The 26,191-nt window shown below is 46.6% G+C and overlaps 1 protein-coding gene across 2 annotated transcripts in view; it reads left to right on the top strand.

Annotated features, from left to right (window-relative positions):
• LOC135368822 (tRNA methyltransferase 10 homolog B-like) overlaps window positions 1–23,880 on the top strand; it is a 245,823-nt gene extending 221,943 nt beyond the window's left edge. Inside the window, exons 2-3 of one of the 2 annotated variants that reach the window (XM_064602350.1) lie at window positions 9,648–9,785; window positions 21,173–23,880. In XM_064602350.1, coding sequence (XP_064458420.1) covers window positions 21,183–22,265 — 1,083 coding nt within the window. In that variant the 5' untranslated portion in view covers window positions 9,648–9,785; window positions 21,173–21,182 and the 3' untranslated portion in view covers window positions 22,266–23,880. Of the gene's footprint in view, window positions 1–9,647; window positions 9,786–21,172 lie in introns of those variants that run through there. The other variant, XM_064602348.1, reaches the window with a different exon arrangement.
• The last annotated feature ends 2,311 nt before the right edge of the window (window positions 23,881–26,191 follow it).

Raw genomic sequence — 26,191 nt, 5'->3', positions numbered from 1 at the left:
TAGGAACTTTCAGGGACAATTAGGCAGTCTAACTTTGGGGAGCGCCGTGCAATTAGCTAACAAGCCGCTGCTCGAACGTCGTTTTCTATAACCTTGTCTGAATACATGGCTAAATAGCTAAGCTCTCTTGGCATTCATATCGCTGTGGTACAAACGAAGATGTTTAAAAGGGATCCTTTTCACTCTCGTGCCTCTCCATGCAAGGTATAGTTCATCCCCTTTTGGCTCGAGTTTTCATTTCATCCGAGCAGTTTGAGACTCGGTGAATGTGGCAACTTTGACTCACGTACGGTGAACACAAGTGATAAACAGAGAAAAACATTGAGAGTATACTGTTTATGAGCGTAGAAGCTTTCATGCTGTCGACTGCATGTACAGTGCTGGGCAAAAAATAAAAAGAAAAGTTTACGGAACATGCTATGGCGCATTCCTTCCTTCAAAGTGACATGCTTGCAGCGAATGGTACCATACCGACCTATACTAACAGATGACTAGGAGTGGGTTATACCTGGGCGCATGTCTATAAGTCCGTATGGTCCCATTCGCTGCTGGCGTGTCACACTGAGGAAATAGTACTCCAGAACGTGTCCCGTAAACTTTTGTCCCGCACTGTACCGGACGAAATGCAATCCATTTCAGGAAAGAAACCTTCAAGCACAGTTGAACACCTTTTAGCTAGTTTGTTCAGATCATAAGCATGTTGATTTTTGGCAGAGCTTTTGTAGTCGCCTTTCCGTAGCTCTGCCCGCACTGCGTAGAGGACGAGATGGCGAGGGATACAAGCTGCAATCCTTACTCTCACGAACGAGGACTTACACGACTTACACGGAACGAATGACACTTGCACACAGTTTGAACACTCGTGTGCTCTCACGCGGCATCCTTTTGTGACACTCTGCAGAGAGTGCATTAGCAATTTAGCGATTTCCCCGAAGTCACTTCATTTCGGCGCACCGTCTTCGCGACCTCGACGACGGACTTTGAGGTACAGGTAAAAGTATCGAGGAAAACCAAAAGGCCCTGGCAACCACAATATTTTTAAGCGGATATTTTCAGCAGCGTGCTTGTTTGATTTAAGTAGAGTGCAACATTGTGCCGAAAGAGCACGTAATTAATCTCCTGAACAGTCCGTGAAAACTTCGAAGTCTGGAGATCTGGCCGCGGCCCAGGCTTGTTGCGATCGTACGAAGTACCGGATTTGTCTATCTGCTTCTTAATCGTTCTGACTTAGTCACAAAATTTAGGTCGATTTGTTTAATGTCGGAAGAAAATGCGCGAGAAGTGATCCTAAATCAAAGAAGAAAAAAAATTGGGGCGGGTTCAGTCCTGTCCGAGTCGTTGTGTTTTCCATGAAAATGTCACGCTCTCCGATTCCTTTGCAGGGTTTTAGCGAAGGAAGTACGAGTCTTTATTCATCAATTCATTAGTTATTTATTAATACCAAGAACATTTAAAGGAGCACTGAACAGCTCGCCGAACATTCCCCAGTTATCACGCCCCATGAAAGAACGGGGCTCACAATAACCAAGTATGTCATTCATAGAGCATAATCCGCCTGCGTCTCTCTCTTTCCTTCTCGGAGAGCAACTACGTCACACGTGTCGCGCCTGTAGCAAAGCTGTATTATGCGCACATGAAGTGGAACATTGCGGATGTCTGGCACGGTTTGGACTTGCCATCTTGTGCGTTTAAAGTGGAGAGATGCTTAGAATTTACCTAACTTCCCGATGTTACAACAAAAGAAATATATAAGCGTCTCGTATTTTCACTGGTTGATGGAGCGTGACGTCAGAATGACGTGTGGCTCTTGTCGGCAGGGCGGGGCATGAGCACGAAAGAGTGCCGTGAATATCGTGTCGGTTTAGAGCCATTAAATACTTTTTTGTGCCAATAATTTTAGGAAAACGTTCACCTCCGGCAACGTAGCACAATGCGTTAGCAAAAAGTGCACCTTGTATACCTATTTAGTGCCCCTTTAAGACGGCGCGCGCCGCCTCCCAACGCAGCGCGGCGCTTGGGGTTCTCTTGCGTGCTCTGGCTCCTCCGCGGTGCTGAGCACCCCTCTGGATGCACTCCATCGTCCTTGTAGGTCACTTTCACACTCGCACAAGTCCAAGTGGCCCCGCTGCTAAAGCTATAACGTCATGAAAGTCGGCATAATTTCCTTGCATCATAAATTTTGACCTGGCTATACCAAGCCGAACTTACAGACGTTTACACGTCAAAACATTGTTACGGCGGAATTATGGTGCACGCGCCTAAAAATTCTGCCGCCGTTCAATTCTCATCCATCAGCATTGCCTTCATAGTTTGGTGGCACTTAATTAAACCATGTCGCAAGCATGCAGCAGCGAACGTGACATTCGCTTTGGGGGAGCGCATTTCGCGGAAATCACACTAAATTCGCCCGTCTGACAGTGCATTAGACGCGGGCATAACTCACTCGAAACTCTGTAATCTGATTGCCATTTTCCGAGAGTACTCTTGCAGTTCCTTTGCGGAGACTGCCGTTGTTGTGGGAACGAGTTAGACCGTCCTATCGCATTCAAGAGCCGCTTTCTTTTTTAATTTTCTCTCTCTCGCTCGCTCTCTTTTTTTCTGCACGTGCTAACCCAAGCAGCACAATGTACTGAAAGTCGAGTGCAATAGGGGTGGACGGGTAGGTGGAAGGCCTTGAACAGACTCGTGAAACTAAAGAACATTGATAAGACACATACCGTCCACCCCTATTGCACTCGACTTTCAGTACATTGTGCTGCTTGGGAAGCCTTGACATCACCGCACACATTTGGCTTAACACAGAGACGAAATTGACACTAATATCTTGATTGATTGATTGATTGATTGAAAGAAAGAAAAGATGAGGATTGTAGCCCTCATCACGAGGGCCGGCTACCCCAGATCACCTAAGGAAACTTATATCTTAATGCAAATAATTGTACTTATCATTGCATAATTTGAGGTGGTTTTCGGACCGAAAAACATAGTTAAGCTGGCGGTGCGTGTAGAATCGCGGTCGTCAAAAAAAATGAATACGTGACCGAAATGTTCCCTTCAGAAACATTGAAAAACACTTGGAAATTTAATTCAATATGACCAGCTCCCGTGACATAGTGGTTAGGATGATCGCTTCCCACGCCGAGACTGGGAGGTGACACGGGTTCGAACCATCTCACCGGATTCGAACTGTCTGACGTTTTCCCTGGGTTTTTCCGGCAGATTTTTCGGACGAATGTCTGCACAGTTCCCCCCGAAGTCGGCCCAGGACGCATACTAACCCCTCCTGTCCCTCACTCCTTCCTGCTGTCCTCTCTCCATGCGTCCACGTCTGAACGCCGCTCGTAGCCACAGTTGCTCCGCGGCGCTAACACGAAAAAAAAAAAAACATATTAAAAAGTAACTCAATATTATCTCGGGCCGTTCGCTGTGCGCGGCACTATCAATTCGGGCAACAATGTGCCGATCAACGTCACCTGCGCTTGCTTGCTGTTGATTTTCAACCTTGGCGTGGCCCCGCAGTTATCGCGTGCTATCCGTCGCCATCCGCTCTTATCTGCATCATGCGCGACATGACTTGTGCTTCGACGACTGTCAGAGGACATCAGGTCCTGCACTTTCGGTTTTTCGCTTTCCGAGAGATTCGGAATTAGTCAATAGACGAGTTCAGAAAACCCCAGAGTGCTGAGCGTCGCTTTGAACTGTGGGAGTTTACTAATACGAAAGAAACGGGCGGCCTCCAAACTGTTCCGATTTCTCCCCTACCGGTCCATCGTCCACCACGTGTCAAGGTCAGCGAAAGCGAAATGTGAAGGATTATTCTTCGTTCCCCCCGCTCAGCAAGCGCCCAGGGTGCAATGCGTGCACAGAGAGCACTGGGTTTTTCTGAACTCGTCTATTATAGGGAAAGCATCCGTCGCGGGGCTTAGCGTCTGTCACGAAAGGAGACTGTCCACTGGATATGGCGATTTCCTCATCGAATTTGCAATGAGCTGCCCAAATCGTCAGTACAGTAGCCGTAGTAGAATAGCCGTTTTTCATGTTCTACGACGAAACACGAATATCTTTTGGGAAACATTGGCTGTTTCATCTTTGGTAGGAGGCTTCCCGAAGTCAACATCACACCAAGTTCGAAAAAAACTTGTCTTTTCTCGGACACCACCCTTAAATAGCATCCTTTTCACAAACACTCCATGAATATTTAAAACCTCATCCAATGCAACTCAGGTGACCTTCACTTTTGCCGCGAGGGCTTCACCTGAAGCCCACGCAATTCACTACATCCTTATTGCATGGCCAACTCGAGGTTTCGCGGGACATCGCCCTTGGGATATTCAAGGGCCACGTGCTCCTCTCATGCATAGTGTAAGAGGGGAAAGCATCGGGCCAGAAAAAAGGCATTAGCCAGCTGGAAAGTGTACTCTCGGGTCGGTGAACACTGGGATTGACAGGAAGCCTGTGGGAAGGATACTATAGGCTGCAGATGTACGCTCATAGACAACGCTGCGGCTAAATCTCATTTGAATAAATCTAGAGACACGAAGACGCACACACGCAGGAAAAAGAAGAAAAAAAAAAGAAAGAAAGGTGAAGGTTTCTCATTGCTCGGCAGCGCCAAATCGTATTGGCGTCGAGGTCGCGGAGCGAACTTTTTGCGTTTTATTTTTTTTTTATGTAGTTTTTTTTTTTTTTTTTTTACGAGATGTTTATTTGTCTAGCCGCAAAGATTCGTATAATGGGGCGAGTGCTTAAGGCTACGTATTAACCCCAGCTGAAGTTGAGGCAACGAGATGAAGTATATCACGCTCCCGGTGCCTTGCTGTCTGTGAGAGATTAGCTTCCTCTGTCTTCACACCGTGTCAATCTTGTACAACATTTTAATCATGAATGGAAAGCGGAGGCCGCTGAAAAGTCCGGCTCACACGTAATCAATACACACGACTCTTAGCAACATTGTTTAACGCGTAAAAAGGCAGAAAAAGAAGCGGCAAGTCGCAGCTACGAAGCAGGGCGACTGATTCTTAACGACCTATATATTAAAACGTTAACGAAATTTAAAGTTAAATGAAAAAAAAAAAGAAAGAGGGTCGACGTTTCGACAGCGGCACTGTCTTCGTCAGGACACTTCGTCAGGACGTCGTTTTGTCCTGACGAAGACAGTGCCATTGTCGAAACGTCGACCCCCCTTTTTTTTATTTGACCTTTAATTTCAGCCCATTAAATGAACTTATTGTTCCTAACTTCCATAAAATCAGTTGTCCGCGACTTTGTCCTTCACAACTGTAAAACTTCGTGGCCGTTTGATTTTCTTGTACTTCCCTCGAATATACAGGGTGTTCAAAATTAAGCTTTCACGAGCGCTACGCAAGCACAGCGATGACAGGAAACCGGATGATAACTTTACGCTACTTGTGCAAGAAACAGATGCTGCTAATTATGTAGCACCTGTTTCTTACTCAAGGAACTGAAAAATAGCGCCAGTTTTCTTTTGTTCGCCTATTTATAAAGCGCTAGTGAAAGCTTAATTTTTGAACACCCTGTATATATATATATATATATATATACTGTAAAGCATAAAGATAAAAACACCCTGTATAATCATCCCCAGCTTACTCATTCTTCTTCTGTGATTCATCTCATCATTCCTTCACCGTTTGTTAGTCGTCTTTTTTTTTTTTGTCATCTTTGTCATTAATCTACCTCATCCTTCTTTCATCATCTGTTAGTTTTTCGTTATTTCCAAATTCTTTTTCTTTATTTCTTATTTCTTAATTTTCTTCCTTTATTTCTTTATTATTCCTTCCTATTTCTTTCTTTCTTTAATTCTTATCTTTTCTTTTTATTTATTTATTATTATTTCTTATTTCTGGAATAGCAAGCCGACGTCCCGTTTGGCTGACCTTTCCCCGTTTTTTTTTTTCCTTTTCGTCTAATAAATATATCCCCCCCCCCCCAGCTTACTCCTTTTCTTTGAAGACCCTGGCTTAAACCTCTCTCGAGGCTTCTGATCCAGGTCACGGCGCATTCCCAACGCCTTGCCAGGATTCCTGTTAATTATTCTCTCTTCCGTCGCCTCTTCGTAGTGCCCGCGTCCCATCGTCCAAACGAGGCGTTACCCGCTCTCGGTATCGAAAACGACGGGTGATTACCTGATAATGACGAGCGGATTAAGGACCCTGCTATCGTCTGTTAAAGCGGGACATTTAAGACGATGCCATCATGAGGCAGAACGTAACTGTGAGCGGGCGAAAATGAGGGTAAGTATAGATAGGAAAGCCACCACTAATACATTTTCTTTGTTCCGAAAGATAGGCATCTACATAAAGCTGCTGTAGTCGGCCAGGGGGTCAGAACATTGCAAGAAGTAACATAGACATGTCCTGCTTAGAGTCACTAAATAGGGGTATAGAGTATGGCATGCCTTTTCCGCGCCGGATCGCCGCCGTTCGGTGTCCGCGATTGGGCCGATCGTGTCACGTGGTTCCTCCTTTCAAGAACGCCCGGCGTTCATGTTGAGTCCCTTCCATTCAAAACCGCTTTCCTCGGTTGCGAGCATACCCGGGTAAATTACTTCTAAAATGCAATTAAGTTACACTACTCATTACTCCAGTTAGAATTTAATTACATTACTCACTACTGCAATTGAATTGTAATGAAATTACATTACAATTACTACGAAAAAGTAATGACATTACAAAGTCATGACTGCGAGCTTAATCGTAACGATATCGAGGATGTCGAAATTCATTGTCAGACAACACTATAGTTGTAACAACAAAGTATATTTTATTCTGTGTGTCATAGGGATTGTCACTTTCTCTTATTGCGAAGAGCTCTTGTTGCAGCGTAGAAGCAACTAACTTTCGAGGTGGACGTCGCTTAGGCTGCCCTCTTACTACTGAACGTGTCTTTAGCCATGCTGAAGACTCTCTCGACCAATGCAGACGGTGGCAACGCGGTGTTGTAGTCATAGTGGGCGTTGGAATTCTTTAACTCGCCTGTCGCAAACTCTCTTTTTGCAAAGTGCCAACACAGAACACACACTCGATTTTTTGTGTAAAAGGCAATGAGTAACCTCATTAAAATTACTGCCCAAATGTAATTAAGTCACATTACAAATTACATAATGTCAATAGTAATGCATTACATTACAAATTACCCGAAAAAGTAATTCATTACCGTAATGACATCACTACCCAGGTATGGTTGCGAGCTTGCCCGACTGTGCACTGTTCTCCGTCGGAAAAGGGGGGAGGAGACTGGCGTCCCATAGCTAGGCGACGCAGCCGCTCCGGAACCAAGATGGCGGTCTCGCTCGCCAGCGTGGCTCACTGTCGCTACTCTGCTCTCTGTTTAGTGACTCTAGTCCTGCTTAGGTGTGTGGGGCACGATGAGTTCCTGGCGCTGTGAGAATATTCGGATTTTGTCTAATGCCGAAGCGAATAGTAAACTTGATTGTTCCGGGTATAATTTGGAATTCTATATTGGAATTCCGGATTGAACCGATGTCTCCTCCAAATCGAATATACAGCGTGTTTTTTTTATTCGTTACAGAATTTTTATTACAAAAACTATCAGAGCAAAATAGATGCCGTTTTTGCAGTGGAGTTATATGGTACGGCATATAAATCATATATAAGGCATATTCACTCGAAGAAAGTGTAACTACAAGATCACTGATTACCTAAAATTCATTAATTAACTCTTCAATTAGGGTATTTAGCGCAAAAGCGATATAGCAGAGCGGGCGAGATAGCAAGCTTTGAACGCGCACGTGCATAGAAATATCAATCGCTGAATTTCGCTATGCAAATTAGCCGAAACAAGAACTACGCACTTTTCGAGCGTAGAAACAGCGGCAGGAAGTCCACGTGAGAGGGCCACGTGCCTTTGAGCGATGGAGCTGATTGGTGTAGGCGCTAATCTGTCGGCCAGTTATTCTGTCCGACTCCGACCCAGATAAGGCAAAGGTCGCGACATTTCTGCGCCAGAGCATGTGCGTGCGTACTTGTTTTAGCTCATTTGCATAGCGAAAATCAGCGATGCCTATTTCAATACTCGTGCGCGTTTGAGGGTTTTTTGAGCATGGAATGGCTTTCAACGAGGACTATCCCTCGTTCTGATTTCTCCCTTTTGCGCAAAATCCCCTAATTAAAGAGTTAATAAATTTTAGGTAATTAGTGATCTGGTAGTTACATACTTTTTTTTTTTCTCGAGAATGTTTGCATGGCCATATAACTCAACTGGACAGATGGCATCTACTTTGCTCTGGTAGTTTTCTTTTGGTTTTGTTTTTTGTTTTCATAAAAATTATGGAGCGCTCTAAAGCCGGCCAGTAGTGAGCGTGTGGTTCGTGCGAAAATCCGGTAATGCGTAGATCAATTCGATCCAATTCAGTGATTGCGAATTGTCGATCGAACTAAAGGCTAAGCGCCTTAGCAAAGTGTTGATGGAGGCTGCATAGTCATGTTTTTTTTTTTTTTTTTTTCAATTCAATTCAATCCGATCGTTATGCGTATTTCACGTGTATGCGCAGCATATTATCTGCAGCACGAACGCGTTATGAAGACACACTGCGGTAACTGAGGTCGTTTCCTTCGATCCCCAGTGGGCGATGAGAATTTATGGCTCAGAATACATTAATGTGAGGCTACTACGACGAAGGCTGAGTGCTAGCGCAGACCAGGACAGCGTGAAAGTGCACCAGATTTTTCGTGGCGCACCAGCTTACGTTGCCAGTATTGCTCATAAAAATTGTTGAAAAGCTATAACTAATTTGCTAAGAATTTTTTTGTAATGAAAGATTCATAAACATGCCATAGGGAGGTTGTGTTACTTTTGCATTCATTTATCCGGAATAAGTGTAAAAGAAGGGGACACGCGTCGGTGTCAACCTGCATTTTTAAAAGTTTTGCGGGAAAGTCGGCACCGCAACACTTGAAGCCTGTCCGGCGGTGACCTTACGGCAGGTCACTGAGGTGACAGATCATGATCTCAGTTGTCTCGCGACGTAAACCCCCAATTATTAATTATTAAAATGGTTCTATATATCCGACTCGATTAATATACGCGCCGAAACAATCCGACTCCACGTTGAGGCCGCGACACACATCGCTGAAAACATTTCATTTCATTTTTTTCCTTCGTTTGTTTTGCAAACCTCGGTTCTCTAAAATCATGCCCACAAAGAATTTCCATCCCTCTTCTTGTTTCATCCTTCTTCTTCTTCTTCTTCTTCTCAAAAGATGGCCGGGAGCCACTATAAGGAAGATCCTTTCCGAGCTCATATTCTCGTCCCCTTTGTCTCCCAAGTGAGCCAAAGTTGTTTAATAAACCGCCCTGCCCCCCAAGAAGCAAGTGATGAATAGAGTGTCTCTGCTTATACCGCATAAGTAACCTCAATAATCTGCAGTATACCGTCATCCTTTCATCACTGCCAGTAATTATAATACACGCGACAGCTCCTACATTCCATATCACCGGTTGGTAATCTATGGGGTGTCATTGTCTCGGCTCAATCTTCGCTCGTACGTGCGTCTTGATTGCGCTCTTTCACTTTTTGTTTCTTTTTTTGCTTTTGGCTGTGCCCCTATTATCCGCGTGTTTGTTCAGTATACATATACTGCATGTGTGTCCGTTTCTCTTTGCAGGTTTTTATCTAACTCCGTATCGTGTGTTGGTCGGCATTCAATAGCGTCATTGTGAATGTTACGCCGAGCCCTGGATGGACTACGATTGCACTCCCACCATGTGACACCTTTGACAAGAATTTGACCAAAATACCATTGGTAGGTGCCTGTCTTGTCTAGTTTTTGTTTCTTTTTTGTTTTGTTTTTTATGGCGAATTCCGCTATGTGTTCAGACTCTAGGTTCAGCTTATAGAAATGAACGGAATGACTATAGTGTTGGGGTTCGCGATGTACCGAATTCCGGTATCCCAGCTGTATTCACGTCCCCAAACCCCCGGGACTTTCTCGTAAAAATCGAGGGACTTCGGGACTTGAGGAGAGTACCGCAAACCTTCTGTGTAGGTGCAATCGCGACGCAGAACTGTGAAACAATAACGAGTTCTTCAATTTATAACACTCGTTTTGTATGACAATTCATTTTCCTTAGCTGACTGTCAAGGACCACAATAATGTGCGCACATTTCCTTGCTTAGCCACACTTGCTTCGCGGCGCTAACACGTAATAATAATAAAAAAAGTAAGACATTTCCTTGCTTGCGCGGTGCCGGTGAGGTCACTTCAATTGTTGACGCATCTGACCAACGCTTTGACGCACTTCCTCATTTTGACGGGTATCATCGCTGTGCAGTTACTTGTATAAGGGCGTGCACATGAACGATAGCACAGAGAAGAGAAGAAGAAGAAGAAAATGAAGGTGTCCACGGTTGTGTTTGTAGAGCTGCTTGCAACGGCGCCCGGTTTCACCAACGCGAATTAACTTGAAACCAACATTATGCGTCCCTTAAACTTGAAGCCAGCCTCACTTCTTTTTCGAGAAGACTATAGTTAGTGACGCAAGGTGAACTCCAGTGACGCTAGCTAACGTTGGAGCAAGAGTGTTTGAGTCGTGTTTTCAAGTTATGGGGGATGCTTGATCGCGGGTCAACTCCTAACACAGAGGTGACATCCAATTTATTGCTCCGTAGACGGAAACGTGCTGGGCGAACGCAATGCATCCTGGACAGGTCCCGGTCGCACGTCACAGCAAACGTCAAGGCACACGTGACCATAAAGATGGCGGCGCCCGTGATCGGCGGCCAAACCGTTCGTAAACAATGCGGTTGTTGTTTCTGTGCAGCATTTTGGATGTTTTTCGATCACGGTAATTATTTTTATTCGATAATCTCGCAATAAGACGCGCAGTTTTGCCTCCTACTGTTGACGACTTCCAAAGATGTGATGACGACCGCACATTAAGACTCACTAAAAAAAATGGGCTACCATGTTGCGGAAGAAGCACCTCATATACCTTACGCTGGAAAAAATACGTTCATCCCTTTGCGTTATGACGACGGAAATATGTCGGCAAGCGGCAAAACGACATGTAAACAAAGTCACATGACCTCAAAATGACGTTTTCTATGACGTGCGACCAGGACAAGATGGCGGTTTTGCCAAAAGCGCCCGCTTGAGGGCAGTTACAACAATGGCGGGTTTGTGTCACCCCTGTGACTCCTAACGGGCGTCTGTGAAACCGACTCGGAGTCGGCCACGATTCGAAAGGTGCCTACGATGAGCAGATGAACGAACCTGGAACCAGCCACCCGGATCGCTTTGGCGTCGTTACGGTGTAGCGCGCTGATTGGTTTAGAGAAACGTCGTTTGCTGCACAGAGCGAGCACCGGGAGAAGAAAAAGCTGTATTCTATTGAAAAACGCTCGCGTCAAGCGTTACGCTGTGGGGCATTTTGAAAGAACAAACCATGCCGCATCGATCATGTGTACACAGTGAACGCCTGCGGACACAAAAGTGAAACGAGGGAGGAGGAAGCGAATACCGTTGTGTATACATAGAGAAGGGAGTTGAAAAGCTAGTCGGCGGCAAAAAGAAAATGGCTCGCGTTGAGCTATGGGACACCATGTAATATTCATCCACGTTTGTCTTCGTGATGTCCAAGTATATTAGATTAATTTCGTTAGGAAATTCGTTACTTTATTACGCTACTTAACTTACTTACTTACGCTTAATTACTTACTACGCGTAGAAGCTGTGCACGGGACGTGACCTTAACTTAATTCGGTGGTAATAATTGTATTAATTTATAATTTTTAATGCGATTTTCTCTTCCAGGAATATACTTCTGAGGAGTATCGTGTGTGCCCTGCTTTGCAGAGACACCTCTTCCTATCTCTTCTTTTGTTTTATCAGTGGTGACGCAAACGTACTTTTGTTCTGGGCACGAAAGAAGTATCAGAGCAAACATTGCGGGCGACAAACATCATTGTGAAGCCAAGCTGTCCCGCATAGAGGTAATAAAGTCTAAAGGAACGCTCACATCTTCCAACACAGTCGACGTATACTTCCCTCGTGTACTTTCGTTGTTTTGTGCCGACACCACGCTGTGTGTAAAAGCGCAATCATCTCCGTTCTTCGCATTATTCACTGCCTTTACAATTTCGCAGAAATGCAGCAACAGCATCTTGTGCACGGCTTATCTCTATACGACCACAGAAATTAAATGAAGAAGAGGGAAAACATACTACTACTACTAATAATAATAATAATAATTCGTGAAAGCGGGTTTGAGCACGCATTCAAACGAACGCCTAAGCCCCTCGGCGCTCACAAGCGCGTGTAACGCCGCCTGGCGGAATTATCACGTAAGCGCACATGCGTGATTTACGCTGACACGTTCTAACAGTATTACACGTCCGCTGCACCGGGTAGCGCTCTGCTCTAATTGGATTTTCCGGCGTCGCCGTTGGCTTTATTAGTTTATAATGTTGGATTGTCGTTTTCCAGGGCGGTGCACCGGCTATTGCAGCAGAAAATCTTCTCCAGAGGTGTTCGGTGGGGGTGGGATCGTGCATCATTCCGTACGGCAACCATAAGCGCCCTGACATCCGACGTCGTTTTCGAAAGGATCAGCTGATACGCACTGCGCTACAGCGAGCGGAGATAAGATGGATGATAGTGACAGTGGATATAAGAGGTGCTAGCTAGCTAGGGTGCGAAATAGGTTTAAATTACGAGCTAGAAATCTTCATGGCAGCGAAACCCGCCGGTGTCGAGTAGTGCTGGGTTTCGCCACCAGTTTTCTAGCTCGTAATTTAAATTTATTTCGTACGAGGGCCGACTGAAAAGAAATACACAGTCGCATCGCACATGCAGGGAAATGCATGAATGAAGCAACGGAGGCATGAAAGCACATTTTATTGGCTGCCACAGTGTAGTCACAACAGTCGATTTTACAAAATATGCGCGCGGCGCAAAGCAGCATGGGAACTTTGAGCGACACGGCTCCGTCGTCTGCTTCGGTTACGGTTTACCCCGGCTGTCGCTGCTGCTGCGCACGCCGGGAATGTTGTTGTTCTTCTTCTACCTCCGCCTCTGTCCGTCTTGTAATGCACTAAGGCGCTATAAGTTCCCATGAGCCCTTGCGCGCCATATGGGGGCGCATGCTTTTGTAAAGAGGTGTTCTTACGGCTATACATTTCTCGCAGCGGTGAAGCAGTTCTCTCGTCCGTTTAATTCAATTGCAAATGCATTTAAACTATGAGCCAGACATCTCGTATCGAAACACGCCGCCCTAATGGGTCAGACGCAAATGTTCATTCTTAAGGTCCGGTTGCAGAGATATGTTCCATTTCAAGGGTAATTGTGTTCGAACACTCTACAGTAGAACTTCATGCAATGCAAAGAGAACCGCTTTGATTATCCTTCGATGCCGGGAACAAAAGGTCGCATTTCCTATTACGAACGCTCTCCACTTTTCCCCCCATCATAGACAGAGAAAGGTGAAGTGGGGCAAGAAACTGCCCTACACAAAAGGACGCTTATTCCAACTCGCTTTCAAACTAATGGCAACATAAAGCCAAGGAGCCATGGTAAAGAAAGTGAAGGAGGGTACTTCTGCATGAGCACTAGGGACGTACTCGGTTGAAAGATAATGTCCCGGTGTTCACTCCTCTCACGCAGCGATGTTTTCAAAGAGCGCTGGAGTCTGGCACTGCAGACGTATTAACGCGCTGCACTTATGAGCGGTTTCTAACGTGAGACGTTTCATTGTGGGCTGTTTGTGGGATAATGGCCGTCGAATGCTATGCTTCGTGCTGCGAAGAGGCAAAGACGTTCAAGAGGATGCAGAAAGCCCGCCGTTGAACATGTCTACTCTGTGCCGCGTAGTTGCGCTGCAAGGCGTTATGCAATAACAATCGAAAACAGTCAGGTGACATTTAACATGGCTGGAAACCCTGTCCCATTGGTCAAGCAATCCATAAGGAGTCAACATGCGAAATATTCGCCCTGTGCGTATATTTCTTTCTTTCTTCTTTGTTTCGTTCTTCTAAGCTCCTGCGCTACTTAAGCGCGCTTGAGTCGCACCGGTGTACGTCACGGGTCACGTGCCAGGGGAATACTCTACGTCACGACGCTCCCTCATTCTCCGATGCGCTCTTTGCAAGAGTGGATGATTTTTGAACGGAAAGGCGCACGCGCTGCAGGTCACGTGTTCCCGTCGTTCTTACGCAGGAACTCATTTTATTCTTTGCAGAACACGCCGCAGATGAAAACAATTTGGGGGTCGCCGCACCGCCCCTTTAATACGCCGCACCGCCCATTTAAATGAGTATGGAATGAGCATTTAGCACCGCTCGAAGCCATGCTTCATTCATCAAGCTGCGCGATGTCTTGTCTCTCACTGGCCAATTAAATTTACAGAAACTCCCTGGAAACGAAGAAGAGCGCTGCGCCGCGGTCTTTGAGGCCTGGCCCGATCTCCTAGCGTGACGTAGTCAGATCCGTGTGGCGTAGCATCAGCGTGGCGAGCAGCCGCGGAGTGTCATTTCTCCCTGAAAATTCCACTGCTGCAGACACGGCGCGGGGCTACTTACGAAGGGCTCGCTGGCGTCACTGTGTTACGTCAGCATCTTCATTCATTTACGGGCTGTACGAAGGAGGGAAGGGGTTTCTAGAAGGGTGTGCAAAACCTCCAACCTGCAAGAGCACATATTATTGAGTTTTAGTGCATCATATGCTATCGCCTTTGCGTATACGTAAGGAACAGCGTGGCGGTTCCGCGCACTGCGCGAAGCTCTCTTTATGTTTCGCGCGTGCACAGGACCGCCAACGCTACCCAGTACGTACGCAAAGGTGATAGCGTGCTATGCACTGAGACTCACTATTAGGTATTTATTGCGTGCGATACGCAGTAACCAGAAATGGAAGATTTATGGAGGAGGCCCCAACAACACAGAATATCCTCTGAATGTACGAATAATGTCCTAACCAATTCGTACGTTCGATGGATGTCCTCAGAATATCCGTTGGACGTACGAATCCGTTAGGACATTATTCGTACGTCCAGAGGATATTCGGTGTTGTTGGGGTTGTGTGCGCGCAAGCGATATCTGTAATAGCGCAGCGTTCGAGAGTTCCTTTTTGACGACGTGTTTCCGCGAGCCACCACAGGAGCTGCTTCCATTATTCCACACCGTTAAGCACCGGCGTCCCGCTATGCAAACCACGCGGCATCAAGGACCAAACACTCCCGTGCCGGCGGCGGTCAGCCGAAGGTACGGGCATATCACCCGGAAATGATGAAGCGTGCCTTACAAACTTTCGCTCGCCTGTACCACCGATGCGGTCCCTGCATCATTTGCATATAACACCCAAAGAAGTTCCTCTGGGCATGGCTGCGGTGGTGTGATGAATCCGCCAGTGGGCGACACCGGAGGGGAAAAGTTCTTCCATTGATTCTCCGCAATCTGTTTGAGTTTGGCGGCATCCTTCTTTTTCATTCTTCTGGCCAGGAAGGAGGAAGGAATGGAAATAGAGCACGATACCGGGCTTGCCTTTATTAGTATACGCGGCGACTGCTTTTCATACGGGCACACAGTGTCAATATACAGTATGAAGGAAGCTTCTTTCTTTCTTTCGTCGAGGAGTCAGCAGCCCATGCATAATACAATCCTGTGTGGGGAATGTAGCGAGCGCGAGGAGGTTATCAAGAGACAAAAGAGCGGGTTTGTCTTCGTGACACGCGGCTTAGCTTCTGGTTATCGAGGCGTGACGAAAATACCTTGTAAACAAATCGTTACCTTGTGTAATTCATAGGGGCGTTGGTGAAGCAACCCACCACATGACGGTCACCGGTGGTGCGTAGCTTGCATTATAGTAACTGATACTCCTCCATAGCTGTATTCGGAGCTCTAACCGGTATAGAGTTTTGTCGGGTTTGAGCAATACTCGAAAACATGTTGTGCCCGGATGTAGACGTTTGAGTAATAATGAGTAATACTGGTTTCAAGTTCAGTCAGGGATTTCAACGAACACGTGGCCAGTAATTGTATTAGAGGCGAGCCTCTCTCGTGTGGACTTCCTGTGCACTCTCGAGCGTTCGACTTCGCGAAACTGTGAGGTCCTCCGTCGTCCGGCAAGGCGCTGTGAGGGCACTTGAAGATTTTCTCCATACAGCCGAGCTTATGGACATTCTATGACTCGCTGAATGTGCTAATGTAGTGTGCCCCCGCTGATTCCGACATTTTACACTCACTCGGTCGAAACTTTTGAACTACATGTTCAACTCCATCATCATCTCTCTCCATCTCTGTTCATCATCTCTCATCTGTTTGTACTTTCTGTATGTATGCGTATGTATTCTGTACTTTTTTCTGTGTGTATGCGTACTAAGGGTAACCAGTTCGAATTCGTCGAAACTTACATCCCCGGCTTTTTTTTTTTGTTTTTTGTTTTTCATTACATTACCATTAACTGCAGAGCAACGCAAAATGCAGCCCCTGTTCAATGCGACTCTTTCAAAGAAGGCATATGCGTGACCTTTTACGTGCCTTGAAAGGTGTACTATTCATATTTGCAGATTCATGTAGAACCAAAAATTGTATAATCATTATCTGTGTAAAAGTCTGGAACACACACTATCACAGTAAAAAAAAAACGGGACTGACATGATGGGCAGGAAGAGCGCATTCATTTTATGTCGAGACCCGGGTTATATACAAAGCTCCGAATGTGTACGTAAAAAAGAGGTCCCATTAAAAGCTCTGATGAAGGAGGGTGGGACGACCGTTCTCCGCCGCTTCCATTTTAACATTGCCTCTCTGCTCGAGTTCATTTTAAAGTTCAGTACTGCAACTGTTTGACCTAATTAAGAGTCATCGTGAAAAACACTCTCGGGGTAACACTGGACATTACGAATCTATTCAACCGATATCGGGCAAAGCGCACACGGATATCCATTTTGCGTGATGTGACCGCCGGACCTGCCGTTGTATAGATGTATCCCCAGGAATATCATGCACGAACAGCATGCAACGTTTCACCACTATACATCGGTCTGGTACTCAGTCATTCACTCGTTTTCTCTCTCTCTCTCACTCGATGTGTGTTTCATTTCATTTCATTTATTTTTTGAAAGCGCTCTTGGGGCACTACATCAGGGAGGGGCTTGAAAGACTTGAGGAATATACAGAGATAAAGGTATAACACGGGTGTAGCATAACGCACGCGGTACAAAATTATACAACACATTATTATAACAAAGTATAATCTAACATGTTACAGAAAGGGGGTTGCCAAAACAGTTTCGAAGTCATCGCCTCCGGTTGGATATCCTAATTCATCCATCCGAATTACGGTATGTTACATAGCTATCATGTTCCTGGGAGTTACATGGGTTACGACGAAGGGTATACTTCGCGCGATTCGAGCGCTATCCGTGCGTGGTCATGTTTCCTGGAAACGTCACCGTTCATGACGTGTCGTTCGTTGGATAAAGCTTATAGTTAGCAACTGCCTTGATGTTATGGGTATCAAAAAAAAAAATGCTTCCCACGACAAGGGCACATTTACGACCAAGCGAGTGATTCCGTCATGTCCCGTTTTTACGAGGGGCGGTCAAGTCAAGCCGGGGCTTTTCGTCTGATGAGCATGCACAGAGACCCTAGTGCCTCGTGTTGGGCATGCTTATGAGAGACAAGTGCCTGCTATTACCTCACGGTGCGCTATAATACAGCCGCGGGGTAACGCGTGTCACCCGTCTATAACAAGGTGGTGCCCGTGGGTGCGAAAGTGGAACAACCCGTTGTTATGAAATCTCTGCCGAGTGAAGACGGAAGACTTTCACGCACAGCCCGACGATGAGACTTTTGGCAGTCAGTAGAACACACTTGACTGTCGCAAACGATTTAAAGCCCTGCGAGCACTTAGTGCAAGGCGATCCCGGCTGAGCCGGCTCGTAGTCCGCTGCTGTCGTTAACAGGTGAACATTCAGCTATGGGCAGTATTTTAGACAACAGTGGCGGCTTTTCTCTCTCTCTCTCTCTCACTCTCTCTCTCAGTGGTGTAACCATCGACAACGTTCAGTTCCTAAGGATGTGCGTAACACTCCCAAGAAAAACAACGGCCCTATAACAAACAACAACTTTATTAGGAGATGATGTATGGGAAGTTTCATCGCCAGGGGGCGATACTCTACCCCATTGGTGGTGGTGATGCGGGGAATGAAATGATAAGCCCCTTCTACAATAAGGATCGAAGTCGTATGGCATCCAGAAAGGTGAAGAGAGCTTTGAGGGTCGAGCGTTGGTGGGCTGGATGTGGCCAGGGACCAATCAATTTCAAGATTTTCAAGAGACAAGATTTCTTTATAGTCGGCGCGGCTCGCCTTTCGTTCCGACCAGGATGGGCGGAGCGATGACGTGTCTTACGTCACGGTGGCGTCATCTCCGGGCGGCAAAATATCAAAGAATGGTCAAACTCTCCCCACAAACGGCCCTGATTCAATGCACATCGGTTTCGATGGTCATTGAAGACTGTCCGTGTAACGCAGGTGTATTACTGTCTCAAGGTGGTGGTCATGGAGGTGGTGGTGATGGAGCTGATTACCGTAGTCGGCTAGCGTCATGGGCCGACTTCACATTGAACTGTGCCGACATTTGTTTGAGGAAAACTCGTAGGGAAGACACCCTGACAGCGTAGCCGGCGTCAAGATTCGATCCCCGATCACCTCCTGGTCTCGGCGTGGAACCTTACCGTCTCAAAATGGCGTCCGCGACCCGCCAGTGAACGAATGGACTTCCTCGCAGTGGCGACCGCGATCCGGCAGCGCCAATATTTGCAAACTTTGTGGATGTGCCTCGTGCAGATTGCGCAAGCATAAACGGGACATATACGCGTAATTGCCTTTACCGCCCCACGCTTTGCTTCCAAACCAATGACTCTGTTTTACGAGCCCATAATTACGACGTCCGGAGAGAGCATTAGCCGCAGTATATAGCGTTAAACGTATGGGCTCTCATTTCCACCACGGTGTATATGCCGTGTCGTTGTGTCAACAACAGCAAAAAAAAAGCCCACCGTGTAACGTGTCGATCTGGGCCCGTGTAGCTTATGTTGATAATGGCTGTGAGCGGCGGGTTGCTCTCGGGCACTTCCAGTCCTGCTAATGTGATGATTGGGGTAGATTTTCACGTAAAATATGTGGCGACATACTGTACGGGCCGCAAGGTGGCACTGCGGATAATTTCGACCACCTGGCTTTTATTTATTTATTTTTTTTTCACGTGCGCCAAAGATCTCGGATGCACGGTATCCTGATTGATTGATTTTTAAAAGAAAAAAATTGTATCCTGCTAATCATATGTGTAATATGTTTATGTTTATATGTTTTTATGTGGAGTAGCGCGGTACGAAATTGCGTGAGCTAGCTGTACTGCGGTGTTGCACCGCTGGTTATAACTGCTCAGCGCCTGGTTTCTGTGTGTGTGTGTGTGATTATGTCGCTAGAGAAAACCGCACGAGCCAAACGCAGAGTCTTATACGGGAATATGTAACCCTTTGTAACTGTGCCTCTCTCGGCTTTCTGCCTCATGTCCCCCCTGCACTCATGATGGGAATACGATGACGCCACACGAGAATTATTCTTTTGTCGTGTCGGGTGTTTCCTTAGAAATGTGGCTGTCGTCGAAAAGCCAGACAGCGGCGGATTTCCACGCTACTGCCGCGAAGTCGTAATTCGAATAAGCATATAGCTAAGTATGAAAATCACAAAGTCTTCCCCGACTCCTGTGTTCTGTGTTGTTACAGACCGCGTCCCAGGAAAATTGCATACACTGCGTGTCTGTTGTTAATCCCGCCGTGAAATTGCCCGCATTATGCGCCTAGGGTCCTTACCCTCGTCCACAAAGTGCTTTGTGTCGGGCGCTCTAACTTCCGTGATGTGTGCTGCTAGCTGGTAATTTGAAGGAAAAATGTAGGTACACTTTCGCAACAAGCATCACACACACTTTTAGCGTACGCTAGCCAAGCGGGACGATAACCGATACCACTACGTTCGGTATCGGCCGATGATCTACGGGGTTAGTCTTTTTTTCGACCGAAATTAAATAAACGAATTTTAAAGTTGAGCGCTGCTTCCGCACCTGCAGAGGCTCCGGCGGCGTGACCTCACTCTCTAAGCGGAGGAGTGAGTGGGCTGCGGGTAGAGGTGAACGGCGCCACATTGCTGTGTGAGACGCCCGCGCGGCAGCGGCATTCCTTCATCTCAAGGTCGCGCCCTCATTGGTTCTTAGGGAGTGACGTTTCCTCATTTTTCCAGGGAGGCAATTCTGACGTACGCTCAACATCCGGCGTCCGCACTTGTCAGTGAAACTACGACCCTATATCGCGCGGGATTTTTCGGTACCGTGGTCAGTGATGCAAAAGGAACTTTTTTTTTATTCCGTGTTTGCGCCGCGAAGCAACGGTGGTTATGAGCGGCCTAGGATGTGGACAGATGGAGAGAGGACAGCAGTAAGGAGTGGGGGACAGGGGCACAAGGAATAAAATGACACCATGATAGTTTCGAAATGGGCTTGGATGTATGCGACCGTCCTTCTAAATTTTGCACGGAGCGTGTTGCTTACACGGAAGCAGAACTACACTCCCAGAAATCGAAGGAGTAATTACAGCTTCTGGTTCCCTCCATTGCAATTACTCCCCGCATTAGTCACATGACCCTGAAGGCTACTTTCCAGCAATGCAAATAGGGTCCCAAAACTTCCTGGGATTTAGTCCTCGAAGGGACTAAGGGATGGTTGTGGCAATGCATCTATAGCCTGTTCATCTTTCTCTCCCTACAGTTGATCACCTGAAGACAACGTATAGTGTTTCAAACATTATACGAATAGTCATTATTTCTGCTCATGTTTATGCCTCACAATAATGATTTCCATGGTTCAACGTGACGATCATGCGTTACATAATTGGCCTACAGCTCCCAAGATGCCATTCTTAGGTTGAACATGACTATTCCCCAAAACGGGCTAAGCGTAGGGAGTTGATTAGAGTGTGTAGTGAATTGTCCTTTTGGGCAAATAGGGGCATGCAGGAAATATGTACGTGGGATTGGGAGCGATTTTATTCCTGATTGTGCGCAATTATAACGAGTATATATAGTGCAACGTTTGGTGTAACCAATGCTGTCGTTTTTTTTTCTTCTTCTTCTTCAGACGTCTCGTGATGGTGGTCTGCCCCAACCTCTTTTTCAACGAGTCCCAACAGCCCCAGCGCCCGCTGGACCCCAGTGCGGCCGCACTCAAGGAGCAGATCGACACGCTCAAGTTCGTCGCCTACGGGGTCGTCTCCTTCGTCATCATCGCCCTGGGCATCATCGGAAACCTCATCAACCTCGTGGTGCTGACGCGTCCCAACCTCAAGGGCGTGACGTTCGTATACCTGACGTGGCTCGCTACTTCAGACCTACTAACCCTGCTGGTGGCTGTGTTGTCCATGTTGCGCTTGCACGGCATTCAGCCACGATCCTATCCCGCTGCGTTCTACTATGCCCACTTGGAGATGCCCCTGGTGAACGCCCTCATGGCCAGCAGTGTTTTCATAGTCATTGCCGTCACAGTCGACCGGTACTGGTCCGTATGTCTGCCCACGCGGTACCGGGAGTTCCACAACGCTCGCAGGGCGAGGCTGGCTATCGTGACGGCGTACGTCGCTGCCGCCTTGTTGTACGTTCCGGTCGCGTTTCAGAAATCGCCCGTGGCAGTGTGGAGTTTGGAGTTCAACGGGACTCAGTACGTCCCGTGCGACAACGTATCCGTGTCGCGGCATCCGGCGTTCAAGGTCTACCTCCTCATGAAAGAGGTCCTGGTGCGGATCGGGCCCGTGCTCGTCGTGGCTGTGTTAAATACAACAATCATACTCACCTTCAGGCGTCTTATGCGTAAACGCAAGCAGCTCATGAACAATAGCCGCAGTGACTCGGCCTCGTCTAAGTTCCAGGAGGAACAGCGTCTGGTCATCTTGCTCGCGGCTATAGTGATCATGTTCTGTGTGTGCATGACGCCGGCTGCCGTGCTCACCGTTCTCATAAGTGACGATAAAGAGCAAAATTACGGGTTCCAGCTGTTCAGGGCAATCGCCAACGATATGGAAATGGCAAACTTTGCCATGAACTTCTACGTCTACTGTCTCTGCAGCTCGGAGATCCGTGGAACATTTCTCCGGCTCTTTCGGTTTTCGAAGCCGCCTCCCGACGTCAGCTACGTTCTGAGCTCTAAATCGACCATTGAAGGGAGCACCAAGCTCTGATACACGAATGTCACAGAAGGTGAAATCATGTCAGGCTCACTCCGGCTTTCTTTCTTATTTATTTTTTTAAACACCCATCGGTGTCATCCTTGCGCCGTTGCCCGTGCATAAGTATTCAACGCGGTAGCTCATAAACAGGACCGATCCTGGTTAAGTGAAGTGTGTTCTAGTCCTGGTTCTGGGACCAAGGGAAAAGGGATGACAGATGTCTCGGGTCGCTTCTGAAGTCAGGAAGTTCAACAGTGTTGTGCAGAGATAAACATGCTGTTCTGGCACTTCAAGAAGAGTCCACGGACGTGTTTTTGCTGGCTGTGCCAGATGAACCGTTCTACACTCCCACTGCCTCTAACACGTAACGAAATTCTACGCAGCTGTGCGACGTGTTAAAGGCAGTCAGTCGTGATTTGTTGATCTGCCGGTCACCTTGTATACACTGTTATAGTCCCCTGCGTCAACTGCTCATTTATTTCGACATTAAGTTTGCTAGTGCATATAGTAGTGTTCCCCTCTTCCCTGAAACTATATACTCAACACGCGAGCGCTGTACGTACCACTGTAAATAAGTTGTGGACAATTTCACCACTTTCGACACCACTTTCAGTGAGCCGTGCCAATCTGTGTGTGTGGCACCACCCCGGTTTGTGGACGTGGTGCACTTATATGTAGTGTTATCTCACAGTTTCTAACATACCTATACGGAGAGCCGATGTCCGGTCACAGACAGGGTATACCAAAGTGGTTCTCCGCGTTACTACTTTGCCCACTGTTGAGAGAAGACACGTTATGGAAATTTTTCGCACTATTTTCATGCATATATACTATAGAGCCGATAATAGTTGTAGGCGACCAGTTGCGCGTTAGATGTTGTGCCGTTCCTGCGTAGGTACGGGGCTGGCATTTTACAGCCCTGTGCCGCTTAATGGCAGCTGGATTTAAGCCCCAACACGTTTATTTGAGAGATCGTAAAACTAAAACTGCGCCTCACGATGATGCGTTTACGGCACAAAATAAAGCCCGAAGGACCACAAAACAAAAACAGTACAAAAAGTGTTCGCAGCATCTACTCTCTTCGTACTATATTTTATTGTGGTTCTTACATGGCCGGAAAAGTTGACGGGTACTGCGTCTTTGGCGGCTCTTTTTTTTTGTTTCTGTTTTTCCTGCGCCACTTCTGTCGGTATATATGGGTAACTTCTTTTATGGGCGAAACACATGTACGACAAAATGCGCGACACGTCGCCCGACGCGTCGCGACGCGAGGCATCCTGCCACGGACTCTGGCGAAATGGGTCGTCGCAGCTAATTAAGCCTCTATACTTCGCTTTAGCTGCGCCCCCTATACTTTAGTCGCAGCAGCTCGATACGACAAGTCACCAGTGCGACAAAACCGCTTAGATACCCGCGCTCCCAATGATGCTGCTTCTCTGGTAGATGTAAACGTGTGTTGGATCCGAGAAAAGATGGCGGACCGTGTGCGTTCGGAATGGAACGAGTGGCTAATTTCGTCGTGCTGCGTATTAGAAGACAAATTAAATAAGAAACGAACTGTTCTCGTTTATTGCCTTTAATTTTGTGAACAAATTTCGTTACGTTAAATAAAGTGTAAGCGAATGTACCTCTGGCCACGCTGTTCTAGCTTCACGGCGGTCCTGAGTGACATATGTCCCAGGGATTGTCGGTCATTTGCCATGTCGCCGTCCGCGCATTTCTTTGTATGTGTGTCTCGCCCTTTAAGCTACTACTTGCAGAACTATTTTCTTTTATGTGCCTGTAACTTTTTTTTAGGAACTTGATTCTTTTACTTTGCCACAGTCACTTGATGTAAGTTGCAAGTTTCGGAAAAAGAAGGCGAGCTACATTTTTTTTGTTCCTCATGCTTCTCTCCTTCGCATCGTGAAGTCATGATCATAGTTATCGGGCGACCGTTAAACCCACGAACAATCACATTCTTCACTCTTATCGGGCTGGGACTCTACCAACGCCACCGAGATACGGAAAACATGCCTAATGCATCCACTCACTCATTCGTCACGTGAACAGACGAAGTCGCTTAGCCGATCCGCGCAGGCGATTTCAAGCACTGGCTTTCTGTGACTCCCTGTGGATACGTGCGCGTCTGTTGACAGCGCGTCTCCCTAGCTACGGCAGCCGAAAGCACGTCGTGATTGGCGGACTCTTAAAGACCACGTCGCGTATTTTTATCTGGCCGACGTTGGCTCTGCGCGCGGTGGCAGCGCGTGCGCAGTGTCTTGTGCTGCCCTGCATGATGAAGGTTATGAATTTAGTTTGGACCGTGCACTCGGAAACGCAGATGTGAACAGTTAGCGTTTATTCGTTTCGTAAAAAAAAAAAAAAAATCAATCAATCAATCAACCAATTGTTGCAGCATGCAGGTAGCGTTTGCGGCTCTTTCCAACGGTGAGGGGCACTTTATAAAATGGGGAAAATAAATTATTTGGCCGCATCGAGAATTCCATATGCTCCCTCTCATGCTGAAAAGCCTCTGCCCGCGGCGAGATACGTGTATTTGTGAAGTTGCTGTACCTGGCCAATAACGGTATGCAATGCAACTCGGGAACGTCTAAGCAAAAGGCACGCCTACAGATTTGACAGTTTAAACTTATTAACTTAACACGTGTCTATTATGTAATAATTAACTCGAAGCTAACTACGTATTTACTTCTCCAAAGTAACTTTGTAACTTCGAGTGAATTCCTTGAAGCAGCATGGAGAAAGGCCAGCATCTGTTAGCATAATAGCATTATTCGGGGCATTGTGGAATCTTACCTGATTTAAATTTATTTACAGGCGCTTCCGTACATGATCGTATTTTAGCAACACAGTGTTCGAATAGCACAATTTCGTCAGTGCCAAAAATAAGTTTTTACCGCTTTTATCCGTCTCCACTCTTCCGTTGCAGGTTTCGTTTTTTGGATTGCTTACCAAAACCACCTTTCATTCGTAGCGGCGGTTCCGACTTCATACACCACTGGGCTCGTTACAGCGGCTCCCATTATTTCTGCTACTCTAAATTATTGGAGCAGAAACGATTTAATGTTGTACTCGTTACTTGTACATTATACGTTCTCTAGTGTTTCCTGGAGCGGATTCGCCATTGTTTGTGACCCAGACGGCCCTATAGGGTTAGAGGTGCTGGATGTGCTCCGGGGCCGGTCATTATTTTCACGCCATCGAAACTGCTACTACTATACGACGGGTTCGCTGACCGACACTTCAGTCGTGTGCCTTTGAACATTATTGTACGTTGATGACGGTATAACGACGGCACTCGGAGATGGAAGTTTGTGTTGTCTGATGGGTTTTATAGTGTCGGTGCAACTTCTGCAATTGTAGATGTTCGCTTCACAAAACTGCTCCGTCATTTTGTGCTGCTTTCCTTCCAATCTTCTCGGAATGACAGTAATTGAGGTCGAGGAAAAAAAGGACATTGCAGTTGATGTAAAGTAGCGCTTGGATATTGGGTCTAGCGCTTGGGGTTAGCGCTGATGACGATGATGATGATCATCATCAGCAGAAGCAGCGCTTGGATATTGGGTTTATTATTTATTATATTAGGTAGTTGGATATTAGGTTTAGGCTTGGAAGTAGGTTTATCTTATTCGATTAAACGTCAGCCTCGGACGAGATATTGCGTTTTACTTTTTAAGAAAAAGAGTAATAAATAACGAAGTAATTGCAGCTTTTAGTGCCCCTAGATTGTCAGTTACTCCCCTTTTTTTTTTCTTTTTTTGTCCCTGACCCTGAAATTTGTTCCACAGCGCTGCAAAAACTCCATAAGCTTTGCATAAACGTTCCTGTATTTAGTCCTGAAAGGGACTGGTTGTGGCAATGCAATGGAAGCCACGCAAAGGACTGTATAGTTACTCTCTCTTCTTTTTCATTTTCTCGTTTGTTTTTTTTTTCTT

The sequence above is a fragment of the Ornithodoros turicata genome, chromosome 9, assembly GCF_037126465.1.
Source record: "Ornithodoros turicata isolate Travis chromosome 9, ASM3712646v1, whole genome shotgun sequence".
In the NCBI taxonomy this organism is placed as follows: domain Eukaryota; kingdom Metazoa; phylum Arthropoda; class Arachnida; order Ixodida; family Argasidae; genus Ornithodoros; species Ornithodoros turicata.
This window is presented reverse-complemented; position numbering and strand designations above follow the sequence as displayed.